We start from the raw sequence: 15,318 nt of genomic DNA, 5'->3' as shown, positions 1-15,318 counted from the left end.
TTAACAGACGGGGATTCCCGTGTTGACGCAGGCAGCCCCGCCGAGCGGAGGGTGGGTAAATATTTGTGCTGGGCAGCTGTTGGCGTGTCCTGGATGTGCTCCTGCACCGAGCAGCTGGCTCAGCCGTGGGGGTGAAAAAGCCACGAAAGCCTATTGATAACCTGGAAAAACCGTGGAAAAACGTATTAATTGAGTGTGATTTAATTAACTCACACATTAAATTTGGGTGAGCGCAGCTGCTCGGCCACAGGGTGTGCTGCCGAGCGGTGCTTGCCCTTTACATCTCGCAGCCGGCATCGGGTCTGTAGAGCTGTAAAGTGACTCTTGAAAGGCTTCGGGTCTGTTTTAAAACCCTCAGCTATTTTTTAAGGGCTGCACCACCGGCTCTGAGTCCTGCTCGGTGCCTGGTTCTCATGGCGGGGCTGCTGGCTCAGCCAGCTCAGCAGGATCCATATGGATCCCAGATGGTCAGCAGGAGTGAAGCCATGCCCCCCAAATGCCCGTAGGTGCGAGGTGCCCACTGAAGGACTTTGTGCCGGAGGCCTCGTCCATCTGGGGTGTCCGAGACTTTGGTGCTTTTGCTTTGACCTCAAGTCCAGCGGAGGCTACAGCTCTGCAGTAATGCAGTAAAGCCACAAACCTGCTTAGTAAATCAGATGAAACCTGTGGTTCCTGTCGCTCACCTTACGGTCAACTGGGGGGCTCTGAGACCACTATCTCACCCAGCCCACAGTGTGGAGCAACCAGGGACAGCCTTCTCCCAACCATTAAATAACCATGCGGCTGGGAGTGATGGGGATCTGGTGGGGGTGGGAAAGGGGACAGAGGGGCATCGCAGCTCTGCTCTTGCATATTTAAATCACTCTCCAAAAACTTGCAACACCCTTTTATGCATCATAACTTAATTTTCCAGGAGCACGAGGGTGGTGGTTGAAAGTCAGGACCCGAAGCGGAGATGCGAGTGTGGCTGTGCAGGCTCAGGGCTGCTGCTGTGCGGGGCAGGGCAGGATGGGGCTGGAGGGGGGAGATGCTGGTGCCCGATGTCCAGGGGAGAGAGGTGGCTGGTGACATTTGGCTGTCTCTGAGATGGCTCGTGTTCTGAGGAACAAGAGCAGAAGGGGGTTAATTTTCAATAAACCTCGTAGCAGAGCCTGGATGTGCAAACTCCTGTCCCCAGTGCAGCCGCCCAGGAACTGTGCGGGTGCTATTTGCTTTTTAATCTCCAGGACACTGTGCCTTGATTCAGCAGTTTTGTTTGGGTAAACCAGTCACTAATTAATGGGAGACCTTGCTGGGGTTTCCCTGGGGCTGTGGCCCAGCCACGGGCTGTGGCAGTTGCTGGTGGGTGCCTGTCAGCCGGCGCTGCTCCCAGCGCAGGAGGAAGATGATGCTGATCAGTGGGCTGATTGATGGATAAATGACTGATGATTAGAGCCTCTTACTATTCCAGAGAGCAATCCTATCTTGTCTGCCTTTTGATGAGCAGTTCTTTTAAAGATACTACAGAAAATATAGAAATGTGGAGACGTATCCTTTGCATCTCTCTTCCCCGCAAGCCTACAGCCAGATGCCATGTGCTTCTCTGGGGACGGTGCATCCACGAGTGCCCTTTACTTTCTAAAAATACATGCCGGCAGCGTCTGGCTGTGTGATACGGCCCCAGGGCCAGGTGAGATCCACGGGGCAGGAGGAGCGATGGCCGAAACCCTTTTGGAGCGGGGTGCACTCTTATAAGCACATAGTAATGTTTTCCTTCCGATCTCTCTGTTGCATGAAACACCCAAATCGCCAGCGTGGTTTTAAAAGGGTTAAGGGCAGGGGGGGTGAGCAGAGGGAAGCCCTGGGGCAGCGCTGGCTGGGTTCCCCTTGCTGGATGCTGGAGCTGGCGTTCACCGTGGGCAGCCCCTCTGCGAGCATCTCTCTTCGGCAGCCTCCGCAAACCGCCCAGCCGAGCTGCAGCACGCAGCTTTGCCACCTCCTTCTATTGCAACTGTTATTATTTATATTATTTTTGTGATGGAAACCTTACCTATTCTCTTTATGGATTAAGACACAGCTGTTTTCTCTGGACTGTTTCCACTGCCTGAAAACCTGCCCCCTTTTCAGCCTGGAAATCTGCCGAAATATCGTGCCAAAAACCTGCAAACACCTTTGCAATGCCCCGGCCGCCCCCTCGCTCTGCCAGTCACGCAAGCTGGGAGCAGTCAGGAAATTTGATATAACCTCTGGTTGCTGTGGGTTACGCAGCACCTTTTTTAAATAGGCATGGAAAAATAAAGGGCCTGGAATGATTTTTTTTTCTTTTCCTTTTTTAATAAGAAAATTGCTATTGTGAAAGTAGCAATTGTTTCGTAGCCATGAGCGTTTGAAAACAAACAAGCCCGTATCAGGCAAAACCACCAGTGGCTGGGGTGGATGCTTTCAGCTTTTTTAATAAATGAGTCCAGTCGGCGTTTCTGAGCGCAGGAGTCCATTTTCTGAAGAGACCAGGAGATTTTGGCTCTCTGGAAGGCTGATGGCATTGGATGTCTCAAAAAGAGATGAAGGATGCTCAGCCTTCGAAGGTCCCTTTTGCTGTTTTCTCAAACTGGGCACCACGCTTTGCCTTGGTTTCTGGAGCCTGTCATCTCAGGGAGATTCAGTTGCCAAAGGAGACTGGATGTGTTTTGGCTCTCTTTATGGAGATCCTTCATGCGTTAGTGTTTCTGCCTCCTGCCAGAAGAGCTCAGTGCCTCGACAGAGGACCTGGGCCATCTCTTCTGTAACTGTTTGGCTCATGATTTTCTCTGAAACCGTTCAGGGATGCTGGGGGGCCCTGAGGATGGGCTCTGGGAAAGGAGCTGAGGGCAGCAGCCCAGCAAACGAGGTATAGGAAATAGCTATGAAGCTGTGGAGCCTTGGGCAGGTTGCTTTGGGCTCAGAAGTATTCACACAGGAGACATATGCTTTGAACCTCCTGCTTTGATTTGCCCAAACCTGTAAAATATGGAGGTGAGAAACCCGCTGAGGTGTCCTGGTGCTAAACCTGCTGCAAATGTGCTTCCCAGAGCTTGACCTTTTTTGCTTGGCTTGGCCCTAAGCTTGCACCTGGGGATACCAGGCTGCATGGGGAGGTCTCACACCCACCAGCCAACACGGCTGCACTGGCAGGGTGCCCTTGTATTAACAATAATTAATAATAACAGTAAATTAACCTCTGTTAGTTGCCGGAGGAAGCGCAGAGGAGAGAGAAGTGGGTGGTATCCGGAGCCGTTGCATCTCTGGTGCTGAGCAATGCCTCCTGATTTCTCCAGCATCTATTGCTTCCCTCTTCTGGGGAACATCTCAAATAACCAGAGGAAAATAAATAGGGAAAAAAGAATTATTTGAGATGGGGGGGTGGGACGGACAGTTGCCACAGCACCCGCTTTCTGGAGCCGCTGAGCAGGTTCATGGAGCTGAGGAGAGCATCACTTTCCTGCAGCCATCTGCCCTCCTGGCTGCTCCCCGCAGGCAGTCGTGGCCAGGGAAATACATTCATCAAAACAATTTTATTTATTTATTATGTTACTTTTTGTCTTCAGCATGGGTCATAAATAATGATTAAGAAGAAACAAGCATTGCTGAACTGTCACCTTGGCTGGGATTGGGCACTGCTTTTGCTCCTGCTGGAGGCTGCCCCAAAGGGTGGGCTGTGCTAGGAGGCAGCAAGGGGGGACTGGGAGAGCTTGGGGAGAGGGGGATTTTTATTGTATTTCAGTTTTTGGGGGGTTTGTTGCTCTCAATATAGCAGCAAGAGGGAGACTGGAAGGAGTTTGAAAGGCAAAAATCACTAAAGATAGAGCATGTGGGACTTTTACAGCTCCCCTGGGCTTTATTACCGAGCTGCCACGCTGCTGGTGCCTGAAGCTGAGCTGTGATCCCAGTAATGCGCAAGGCGAGCGGGTGGCCGAGAGCTGGCTGGGAAAGGGTGGTAGGGGCAGCTGGTCAGATCCTGCCCCACAGAGGCTTTCCAGGGCAGCCGGGGCAGGAGTGGAAACCCGGACCCGGCTCCTTCTCTGCTCCAAGAAAAACACAGGCACCTTGTTAGGACCTGGCTCAGCATTGCTCCTCTCCCGTGGAAAAAAAGAGCTGGAGGAGGCAAACATGAAAAAGGCAGGGGAGAGCTGGAAGGATTCAGGAATGGTGGGCGACCAGGGAGGGGGCTGAGCCCAGTGCCGGCAGGGCCATCACTGGGACGGTACCGGCTCGCAGGTCTCCAGGCTGGGCACGTGGGTAGTACCAAAAAATCGCCGCCTAATGCTCTGTCTCCATCTTTCCCCCTTGCAGATGTTCATTATGGAGAAGGTGGAGGGTGCCCAGTGCAGCCTGCACGAGTTCAGCATCACCGGCTCCACCTACGCCCCCGAGGGACAGATGTGAGTGCGGGTCCCCTCCGCTCTGTGGGTGACACAGGGTGGCCCTGGGCTGGCAGCACGGTCGGGGCAAGGTGGGAGGGTCGAGCTCGTGGCCACGGCTGGGGTGAAAGGGGGGGTTCCGCGGCGGTTTGCAGCCACGCTGAACCCTGCCTATGGAGATGCCCGCTGGGCGCTGGTTTTTGGCCATGTTCGGTTTGCAAGCATCGGATGACTGCCCTTTGCTTTTGGTGGGACCCAGGACAATTGTTTCACCCTCCCTCGTCCTGCTCGGCCCTCGTCCCCGGCTCTGCCTGCCGCCCTTCCACTGCTCAGCAAAGGGGCTTCCTCGGGATCAGCTCTCCCTTCATTAGCAATGCCGGTAAAATGAGCCTGCTTTTGAACTGGACAGGTCAAAGCTGATGGAAATGGCAGGTGTGGGAATAGCGATGAAGGAGGCTTTCCGCGGTACATGCTCTTTCTCCAAATTTCTAAAGCCTGTGCATTTTCAGTGTTGGCTGGTGACTGTCACCCTTGCCCCGAGCGGGACCCGGGTCCAGCAGCTCGTCCCGCAGCCGCGCTGCCGGCAATGTGCAGAGGGACTTGCAAACCCCGGCTGGAGAGTGCTCCCCGAGCCCCGCGTCCTTGCAGGGACGGCCGAGATGGCTGCTGTGCCCGGAGTGCGATCCCGCTGGCATCAGGATGTGTTTTGGGGAAAAATGTGGGCTTTGCTGAGCTGCAGCCGAGGGTGGGGAGTGGAAGCCAGGGGCTTTTCCCTGCTGTGTTACTGCACATGTGGGGTTTTCTGCTGTTGTGTTTGTTTACTCCCCCTCCTTCGAAAGGAGGTGATCCTCCCCGGCATGGGGAAAGTCTGGGAAGGAGGAAGATGAGAAGCTCAGCTGGTGGCTGGAGCACTCCCTGCTCCCCTTTGCTTTGCTGTGTGATCCCGGGCACATTCTTCACTGCGGTCCCTTCTGCTCATCTGTGGAGTAACTATAATTCATCCCAGCCTCAGACTTAATTTCATGAATATTTACAGAGCCAATTTGATTCTTGGCTAGGACTCTCCATTAAAAAGGGAGCCAGGTCATAAGCTGGTATCAATCAGTGCATTTCAATTAAATGAGGAGGGCTGAGGGGCTGAACTCACGTCTGCTAACCTCTGAAGCTGCAATGTCCCCTCGCCTCTGGGGACTGCTTGCAGGGAGGCTCTGCGCTGGCCTCTGCCAATTCACATTGCTTTTGAGTTTTGCTTCAGCCCTGTGCTCATCTTGCACATCAAGGGGGATGTGAGGGCTCACTTAGGTGTGACAGGGAGAATCCCACCCATTCCCCCGGGGCTGGTGGGACTGAAATGCTTGGAGGACTTGGTGGCTTTCCTTTAGCCTGGTCTTGGTGTGGGGGATATTACGTGCTCGGCCTCAGGTTTGTTCGCGTCCTCACACAGCACCCATCCAGCAGCACCTTTACTGATGCCTTTCCTGGCACGCGGGTCTCGCCCAGCTTCGTGCAGGGATGGCGACGATGGGGACGTATCCCCCCACGCCTTCCCAGCAATACCCAGGGGATGACATGCTCCAAAACCCATCCCTGGTATTTCCACCTTCCCAAACATCAAAACCCAGCCTAGAGCGTCTGCAGGCTCCCTCCTCCACCCGCTGCCTTCCCGTGTCCGTGAACCCTGGGCCGGGCAGCATCCTCTGGGCAGGAGGCAGCGTCTCTCCCCTGCCTGGTCTCAGCCCAGTGCGGCTTCTTGTCCCTCAGCAAACAGATTTTTCAGATTTTCTTGGCCGCTCCCTGTTTTCCGCTCCTGAGCTGTAACAAGGGCTCCAAAATGTTCTTTCCATTGGGAACCAGCAGTGGAATAAACTGATCCTAATAACTGCCTGACAAATTATTTTTCCAGCAAGCAGCTGACCGGCTGGGTTTATACAGCTCTAACCTGCAGTTACCTCTCCTGGAACTGGGATAATTTTTTATTTCCCCTGAAAACCACCGCTACTGTTTCTGCCACTGGGCAGCGGGTGAGAAGCAGCGTCCGGCTTGCCTGGTGTGTTCAGGGCTGCTCCTTTCCAGTGACATTGGTGCTCCTTTACATAGCAAAGAGCTGCTATTTAGGAAGCAAAGGCCACAGTTCGCCGCTTGCTTGGAAACAGCCACAGCAATGCAGTTGTTAAATTTGTCTGCTGCTTTTAAATGCTCCCTTGGGTGCCCTCCGGCTCACCGGACCGCGAAGCAGCCAGTCCCACAGCTCCTTCGGATCCCCAGCAATTGGAAACCCCTGGGGGAGTGAATATTAACTTGAATTTCTTTTTTCCCCTTTTCTCATCCATCATCTTCATCACCAGCCTTTTGACAGCCCCTGCTTTCAGGTCCAATGCTCTTTTGAGCTCCACTGCAGCCCCCTTTATTCTGGGGCGCTCCCAGAGTTTATGTGCCTCCTGTGATATTTTATTTGCAACTAGTCCTGCCCCATTTGGTAAAGCACAAAATGCGAACCCAAGTGTTTATTGCCAAGCCTGGAGCTTTAACTGGGCTCTTTCTCCCTCTTTTTGGAAAGTTTTACAAGGGATATATAGGAGAAACTAAGTATTATTTGAACGTGTAAGCTGGTGTAAGGCTTTGGGGGGTTGTTTTCTCCCTGCAGCCTGAAGGACGAGCAGCCGGTGTGGTGTGGGCAGTACGACGGGCTGGTGGAGCTGGCCACCATCTGCGCCCTCTGCAACGACTCCTCGCTGGACTACAACGAGGTGTGGGGGCGGCACCGGGGCTGCGGGGGTGGAGGGGACTGGCGATGCTCTTCCCTTCACTTTGGGCCACTTTGGGACAAAGCCAGCGGAGGTTTGTCCCTTGGGATCCCCTTTCCTGGCTTCAACTCATCCCAAGGCGATGCTCTGGGAGCCCCAAGGTGTTGCAGTGGGCAACAGCATCCTTGGTCAGAGGAGCGGGTAGAGGATGTGCTCTTAAGCTCCTTTTTTTTTCTGCCCTCTAGTCCAAAAAAGTCTATGAGAAGGTGGGGGAAGCCACTGAAACAGCCCTGACGTGCCTGGTGGAGAAGATGAACGTCTTCAACACCGACACCAGCAAACTCTCCAAGGTGGAGCGAGCCAACGCTTGCAATTCGGTGAGTGGGGGGAGGCCTCTGTGAACTCCAGTGCCAGGGGACAGGAGGGAGAGGAGAGCTTTGGGATGACTGTTATTTGAGCAATAACCACTTGCAATGATCTAAGGGACTGATCTGCCACAAGGACGCAATTTCCTGGCTTGCAAGGGGCTGAGCTGTTTTCAGAGCAGATGGTGCAATGGCCCTGGGGGGGCCGATGCCGGGGCCATGGGGACTAACCTGGGTCCACACAGAGCTTCGGAGCGGGTCATCCCTGAGGCTCAAACTCAGCCCAGTCCCTGCTCAGCCTGGAGAAACCCCCTTGGTGATGGCCAGAGCTCTGGCTGCAGATGAGGAGGTTTGGAGTTTTGTAGTCCGCAGCAAAGCAGCCGTCCCCCATAGTGTGAACCAAACCCCATTCCCCAGAGCCATGCCTGCCTGAACGAGGCTTGCTCTTTGGAAACATCTGTTTCTGATGTGAAAATATCCCGTGCTGGCTATTTCCCTGCTCCAGCTGTCCAGTGTCTCCCTGACCTCCTGGTGAAAATACGCTTTCATGTCTGGATTTACTTGGCTTTGGTAGCGTGCTGTTAGATCTTATAATGTCTTTGCTTGCTTGAAGGAAGGGCGCTCTATTCTGGCATTTATTCCTCAGATAGGTCCGAGCAGGTCATAATAAATCCCCTGACTCCTTTCTGATAAGGGAGATGGAATTTCCCAGCCGTACATCAGTCCGGCAGCTGCTTTGTTACATGTGCCCGTCACTGCCCTTCCACTCAGATGCCAGGCTGGGTTCGGTCACTGGTGCTGCTCTTCTTACTCTTGTGTTTGGGCAGGGACAAAAAACCCTTCCTTGGATTTTCCCGGCAGTGTTTCTTCACTGCTTCTTGATTTTGCTCCCAGTTGCTCTGTGCTTTGAAATCTCTGGTGGGATTTTGGGGTTTCCACAGCGACTGGCTGCTCTTGGGTGTCCTTGCTGCTGCGCTGAGCGCGCAACACCCAGCGGGGACAGCACTGCTATTGTGGGCACAAAACTTCCCGCTTGTGTGTAGTCACTGCACTCGTGCTGGGTTTGGCCTTTGAGAGCTGCTTGCTGTTTCCCTGGTATATCCACGGACAGTGCCTGCGTTTTGCATGGGCAAATCCCCTTTGCACAACTCTCCGCCTCCTCAGCTCCCACTCACAGCTTCGCTGCAGTAGGAGCATCCTTTTAACTTTGAACTTGCAAGGTTTTACCCCAAAAGAAGTTTTCTTTTCCTTTGCTGCATTCACTGATTTATTTAGATTTAAGTTGCTGTAAAAGTCCTCTGCAAAAGCTGCTTGTGTCCCCATCACAAGCAACACCCTCCTGGCAACAAAAAATAAAAACGGTATAAGCAGTTGAGCCATGCAGAGCAAGGTTGGCATCAACATCCCCACTGCCCTCTCCAGAAAATACTTTAGATCGGCCCCAGATGCCCTGCTCATTAAATGGTTTTTTTGGGACACAACGTGTCCTCCCAGGAGTCAGGCTCAGCCGCCGTGATGCTGATGTGGATGCATGAGACAGGGATCGGTCTGAGGGGGACTGGCTGCTATCTTGCTGGGCATTTGGTTCCTTAAATTATTAATTAGTAGCAATAGTAGAGCCTGATTTGTGGTAGGGGTGTTGGGGCAGAGGAGCCTGTCTGTGGGCACAGCCTGTGCCCGTGGGTCCACGTGTCGGGGCAGCCCCTGCTCTGTCCTCACCTTGCAAACCTGCAGGTACCATTTGAGTGAATGATTGTTACTGCTTAGCTGGCAGTCCTCAGGGTAATTAGCATGTCCTGAAATGAGCCTAATTAAAGTCTCAGCTGTGGAGATGCTTAATTTGATGGGAACCAATCTGGCCTCAGGGGATGTTGGTGCTCCCACTCCCACTGACCCATGTGGGTGCAGGATCAGGGCAAACCCCTCAACTGTAAGGAGTGGGATGCAATTCCCCTTCCTGCAGCGTAGCTGGAGCCCAATGGGGGGGAAGTCTCCCCCACCTCTCTGGCAAACAGGGCTTTATCTTAGGCTACAGAAGCTGTTTGGCATACCGTGTGGGGTCAATCAAATAAAGGTCTGGCACACACTGGCACGTGCTGTGGGCTGGGCAGCAATGGTGTAGTCAGAGGGGTTAAAATTCTCCCCCAAAATTGCATAGGGAAAGCTCCTTCTGCTTTTTGCACTGTCCCATCCCTCCTGGCTCCTGTGGTTGCCTTTCTCCTCCCATCACCAGCGCTATGCCGGCTCGGCAGGGTTGTTAGCCAAGGCGGAGAGCACCAGCTGCCGTGTCCCTGTCATGTCCCGGCTCAGCCCCGCGCTGTCCCCACAGGTGATCAAGCAGCTGATGAGGAAGGAGTGCACGCTGGAGTTCTCCCGCGACCGCAAGTCCATGTCAGTGTACTGCACGCCCACTGGCCCCGGCCACAACTCCGCTGGCAGCAAGATGTTTGTCAAGGTAGGAGAGAAGGTCCTCAGCACCCTGCAGAGTCCTCCTTCCCCGTGCACACCCCAGCAGGATTTGGCCCTTACTGCAGCGGGCAGTGATGCTTTGCAGTTTGTCTCCTCCCTTAGCTGTCTGGAGGTCCAGGAGCCAGCAGATAGGCTGGCGTGGTCAGGGAGGAGGTGAGATTTTTGCAGTATTGATAGGAAAAAAAGGAGGTTAAATTATTTGGAGGGAGGAAAAGGTGCTGAGTGTGCAGGTGCTGGGGCCAGGGAAGAGCTGCCCCTGTGCAAAACTTGGGCGCTTGCCTTTATTAAAGGCTTGGACCCTCCAGACATCAGTAATGCCCAAAGGGCGATGTCCAGCTTTCTGCTATAACCAGAAATAAAATAGTGTTTTAAAGGGCATTTTTTTCCCAAGAGAGGAGATGTGGCAGGAATTTCCCCCTGCTGACTCTGAGAAGACTTGTATATTGTTGTTCCCACTCGGAGATCTTCTGGGTGGGTGAACTCTGTCCTCCAGGTCAGGTTGGGACCCTCCGGAGCTGCTGCATCTGTGGCCCTCATGGTCCTGGGTGAGCTTTTTTAAGAGGAGCAGTAGAAGGATTGCAAGTTTTATATTAAAAAGCAATGTCAGGGGTCCTTTGTACGGTCAGAACGGATGGGGTGAGATGCTGTGATGCTCAAGGACATGTTTTCCTGAAATCACAAAGGCATCGTAAGCAGCCGCTGAGCATCCTGCAGGCAGTGCGTTTTTTCAGCAGAGATTTACAGCCCTAATCCCCTCCAGGTCTGAGAGGGCATCTGCGGTGCGGGAGTATCTGAGGCAGACGTGTGGGTTTTGCAGGAGTCAGGCGGATCCCCCGCAGAGCAGATCCTGCTGCTCTCCGGTGACCTGATGTGGGTTCGTCCTTCCCGGCCGCGGTCGCGGTCCCCGTGCGCTCAGTCGGAGGCTGCCATCTAGCGCGCTGAGCCACCGTGCCAGGATGTGTCTGCTGGAGTTTTGGGGAGATTTCCTTCTCCTTTGCCCCAGCTTGGTGCCTTCCCTCCCTCTGGCACTTCCTTCGGTGCTGGCAAGAGATGCTCATCCTCCAGGTTCATTCCAGCCACTAAGCCCTCCGCTCCTCCCCAGGGTGCCCCAGAAAGCGTGATTGAGCGCTGCAGCCACGTCCGTGTGGGCACTGCCAGAGTCCCGCTGACGACCCCGGTGCGGGAGAAGATCCTGAGCAGGATCCGGGACTGGGGCATGGGCATCGACACGCTGCGCTGCCTGGCCCTGGCCACCCACGATGCGCCCGTCCACAGGGAGACCATGCAGCTGCACGACTCCGCCACCTTCGTCCACTATGAGGTACGGCACCAGGAGCTTTTTTCCTTATTCCCAAAGTTTTCCCACCCACTTCCAGCTCCCCCAGCAGTATTTTCTCTCTGGTTTCTCCGTGGGCAGTTGGCAGTGCAACAGCTCAGCTCGTCCTCTGCAAACCCCGGTACGGAGCTGTATGCAGCGGGGCTGGTCCAGCCAGCAGCCCCGTCCCAGTGGGCATCCATCCCCATGGGCTGACCACTGAGAGAGGCCTGGGAACCACCAAGAGGGACGGGGAGGAGGGGAGCGAAGCAAAAAGATGTGAGGAGCAGCAGAGGGGATGGGAGCATCCCATTGCATTGGGGCTATAGAGTGCATCCATGGGGCTGTTGGTAGAAAATCTCCTGAAAGTTTTCTCCCAGGGAAAATCCCTGTGCCCAGGGTCATTTCCCAGCACGGAGGGAAGCGGGTGCATCCCTGAGGGTTAATGTGGGTCCGGGGCTGTCCTTCCCCAGAACAACCTGACCTTCGTGGGCTGCGTGGGGATGCTGGACCCTCCCCGCAAGGAGGTCACCTCTTCCATTGAGATGTGCCGCAAGGCCGGCATCCGCGTCATCATGATCACCGGTGACAACAAGGGCACGGCGGTGGCCATCTGCCGCAGGATCGGCATCTTCTCAGAGAGCGAGGACGTGGCCGGCAAAGCCTACACGGGCCGGGAGTTCGACGAGCTGCCCCCTGAGGCGCAGCGGCAGGCGTGCCGCGATGCACGATGCTTCGCCCGTGTGGAGCCGACGCACAAGTCCCGCATCGTCGAATACCTCCAGTCCTTCCACGAGATCACAGCCATGGTGAGTTCCCTGGGGATGCCCCACCACCCCCCGGTCCCCTCCTCTCCACCCAGCCCAATCCCTTGCACCCCATTAATCACGGCTTCGTGCAGACAGGCGACGGCGTCAACGACGCCCCGGCCCTGAAGAAAGCAGAGATTGGCATCGCCATGGGGTCGGGCACGGCTGTCGCCAAGTCGGCTGCCGAGATGGTGCTCTCCGATGACAACTTCTCCACCATCGTGTCGGCTGTTGAGGAGGGCAGGGCCATTTACAACAACATGAAGCAGTTCATCCGCTATCTCATCTCCTCCAACGTCGGGGAGGTTGTTTGGTGAGAGCCCCCCACACTGGGCACCATGTTGAGGGGAGCAGTGGTGGGGACATCCCCTGGGGCAGGTGACCTGCAGTCCTGTCCATGTCCCCTGTCCCTGGCAGCATGTGGTGCCCCAAATTGTAACCCCAGGTACCAAACAGAGCAGCTATGCCTTGTCTCATTCCCCAGGGGCAGGGGGATTTTTCTCTTGTAGTTTTTTAATCATGCCACCCCGCAGGAGCTGTTTTGTTAATGCATTGCCTATTTAAGCCCATCCCAGCGTCTAAGATGGGTGCAGATATTTGTGCACAGGCTGTTGTCACCAGGTCACACTGACGCACTTTGCATCAGGTCCTGGGCAGCTCTCCCTGTCCCTGTCCCTGACCATCCCTCCCAGTAAATCAGCACCATCCTCAGCAACGTGGGCACAGCCTCGAGATCACTTGAGCATCCTTTGCCCTCTGGTTTCAGCAGGGGTGTTTGTGCTGGGAACGGGAACCCGCATGGCCATGGGGACATCAATGGTTGGGTTTCAACTGCAAAGCAAATTTTAATAGCACCAGGAACAAATTTTAGTTGCAAAATTCAGTCCTGGACTTCAGATTCCTGACTCAGGGACTGCGGGTTCATCTGCAGGACTTTGGATGAATATTCAGTTTGGGGTGTTTGGATCCAGGGTTCCTGCTCACTCCCCTTGCACGACACAGACACTTTCTCTGGCTGCCCCAGACCTCATCTAATTTGGCATCTCTGGTTTTTTCCCTGCAGCATCTTCCTGACGGCCATCCTGGGCTTGCCTGAGGCCCTCATTCCTGTGCAGCTGCTGTGGGTGAACCTGGTGACGGACGGGCTGCCGGCCACCGCGCTGGGCTTCAACCCTCCCGACCTGGACATCATGGACAAGCTGCCCCGCAACCCCAAGGAGCCCCTCATCAGCGGCTGGCTCTTCTTCCGCTACCTGGCCATCGGAGGTGAGCCCCCGCGGGCACCGGTGGGCAGAGGATGAGGACGGGCATGGGGTGCCATGGGGTAGGGTGCCCCTTGCTGGGTGCTGGGGGTAAAGGTGTCTCTCTCTCGGCTGCAGTGTACGTTGGCCTGGCCACGGTGGGTGCAGCGACCTGGTGGTTCTTGTACGACGCCGAGGGACCGCAGGTCTCCTTCCATCAGCTGGTGAGTTGGGAGGGGAATGGGCCGATGAGTTGAGCAGGTGGGTGAGGGCATGGATTCAGGCGTTGGGGTCTTTCCTCTGCCTTTCTTCTGTGGTTGTTGTAGTGCTCCCAAATTCCTGGTGGAGAAGACAGTAATTTAAAATAAAAGCAAATTCTCTCCCTCAGGCTCATGTTTCCAGCCTTGCTTCTGCCAGCAACCAGCATGATGGGGAAAACTTGATTCAAAGAAGCTGAAAGTAGCTCCTGTACCTTGAAGGGGATCAATTGTTACATTACTGTAGGTCTGAACAAGGTGGTGGGAGAGGGGGTGCCATCGCATCCCAATGTCACGTGCAATGGAAGATGTATTTTTGATGGAGATGCCTGTGTGCTCAAACACCTGATTAACTGCACGTGAAAATCTCTAAGCCACTATCCAGCCATAACGCCAAAGCCCCACCACAGCAGAAGCTGGGTCACTTTAGACAGTTTTATCAGTTGATCTGAACTGTGGGATATTTAAGAGCACCCCTAATAATCAAGGTTCACCATGCGCCCCCCAACCAGTCGACCTGCCTTTCCTACACTGCTACTCTGCCATGTATTTACCAGCGGTTTCCTGTGCCGACAGAGGAACTTCATGAGGTGCACTGAGGACAACCCCATCTTCGAAGGAATCGACTGTGAGATCTTCGAGTCCCGATACCCAACCACCATGGCTCTGTCCGTGCTCGTGACAATTGAAATGTGCAATGCTCTGAACAGGTAGGGTGGCCGCAGGACTGCTCTGTACGCTCTACGCATGACCGATTTTGGGTAGGGTCTCTTTGAGCATCTGTTGGTGGGCTGAGGGCTTTGCTTTGACTCAGCAGAGCCATTTGGAGTGTTCTCGCAGGGGACCACTGGGCTCACTGTAAATAAACTCCTCCAAGCCAGTGTGCTGCTGTCGATAGCTGTGAAAGAAGGACTGGATCTGCATCCATTAGCAGTTTGGCCCTGTTAACGACCGGTCCTAATCCACGCATGGGTGGTTGCGTTGAGATGGGTGTCCAGATCCAAATCATGGCAAAGCCTGAAGCTGATCAGTCTGGAAGAGAGGGGCTATAGCGTAACAGCCTTGGAGAGGAGTGGGAACCCCCAGCTTAGGCAGGCACAGGGAGCAGGAGGTTACTGGGGCTAACGCTGTCCCCTCGCTTTCACAGTGTCTCTGAGAACCAGTCGCTGCTGCGGATGCCACCATGGCTCAACATCTGGCTGCTGGGGGCCATTGTCATGTCCATGGCTCTGCACTTCCTCATCCTCTACGTCAAGCCCATGCCTGTGAGTGCCCCGTGCCACCTCTGCCTACGGCCCACGGGCTGCTTCTGTGGGCGAGGACATCCCTGGAGCAGTCTTTGGGTCTGGAAGCTTCTGGGATGGTCGTCCCCAGCGTGTGCCCTCAGGACCAGGTCCTATGACTCGAACCAATATGGGGACCGGGAGACACCCTGCCCCAATGAGCCTTTACTTAAGTCAGAAGCTCTCCTTATAGGCAACGCAAAGGGGTAATGGATGTCTCGGCTCCTTTTGGAGGCATCGCCTCCCTTTGCAGTCTAAGGCTGGTGATGCCTCTGGTGATGCCTAAGCGTGCTTAAGATGAAGCGGGTCACTGTGCCCAGGAGGTTATGTTGTCCTTTGTCTCCTGCTAAGTGCCTGTGAGCACATACAGTCCTAGATTGTGCCTCACTTTCCTCATCTGCAGGAGAGATGAAGGACATAATTTTTGACTGATCTTGGCCAAGAGCCACCTTGGGATCA

At 54.7% G+C, this 15,318-nt stretch overlaps 1 protein-coding gene across 6 annotated transcripts in view; it reads left to right on the top strand.

Moving 5' to 3' along the window:
- The window catches only part of ATP2A3 (ATPase sarcoplasmic/endoplasmic reticulum Ca2+ transporting 3), a 55,053-nt gene that overhangs the window by 32,868 nt on the left and 6,867 nt on the right, over nucleotides 1–15,318 (top strand). For 5 of the 6 annotated variants that reach the window (XM_052803199.1, XM_052803200.1, XM_052803201.1 and 2 more), the window contains exons 9-19: nucleotides 4,309–4,397; nucleotides 7,021–7,123; nucleotides 7,366–7,497; nucleotides 9,815–9,940; nucleotides 11,057–11,275; nucleotides 11,743–12,078; nucleotides 12,171–12,391; nucleotides 13,142–13,344; nucleotides 13,458–13,543; nucleotides 14,153–14,286; nucleotides 14,724–14,841. In XM_052803199.1, the coding sequence (XP_052659159.1) occupies nucleotides 4,309–4,397; nucleotides 7,021–7,123; nucleotides 7,366–7,497; nucleotides 9,815–9,940; nucleotides 11,057–11,275; nucleotides 11,743–12,078; nucleotides 12,171–12,391; nucleotides 13,142–13,344; nucleotides 13,458–13,543; nucleotides 14,153–14,286; nucleotides 14,724–14,841 (1,767 nt within the window). Of the gene's footprint in view, nucleotides 1–4,308; nucleotides 4,398–7,020; nucleotides 7,124–7,365; nucleotides 7,498–9,814; nucleotides 9,941–11,056; nucleotides 11,276–11,742; nucleotides 12,079–12,170; nucleotides 12,392–13,141; nucleotides 13,345–13,457; nucleotides 13,544–13,707; nucleotides 13,820–14,152; nucleotides 14,287–14,723; nucleotides 14,842–15,318 lie in introns of those variants that run through there. The other variant, XM_052803203.1, reaches the window with a different exon arrangement.

The sequence above is a fragment of the Harpia harpyja genome, chromosome 12, assembly GCF_026419915.1.
Source record: "Harpia harpyja isolate bHarHar1 chromosome 12, bHarHar1 primary haplotype, whole genome shotgun sequence".
Lineage (NCBI taxonomy): Eukaryota > Metazoa > Chordata > Aves > Accipitriformes > Accipitridae > Harpia > Harpia harpyja.
This window is presented reverse-complemented; position numbering and strand designations above follow the sequence as displayed.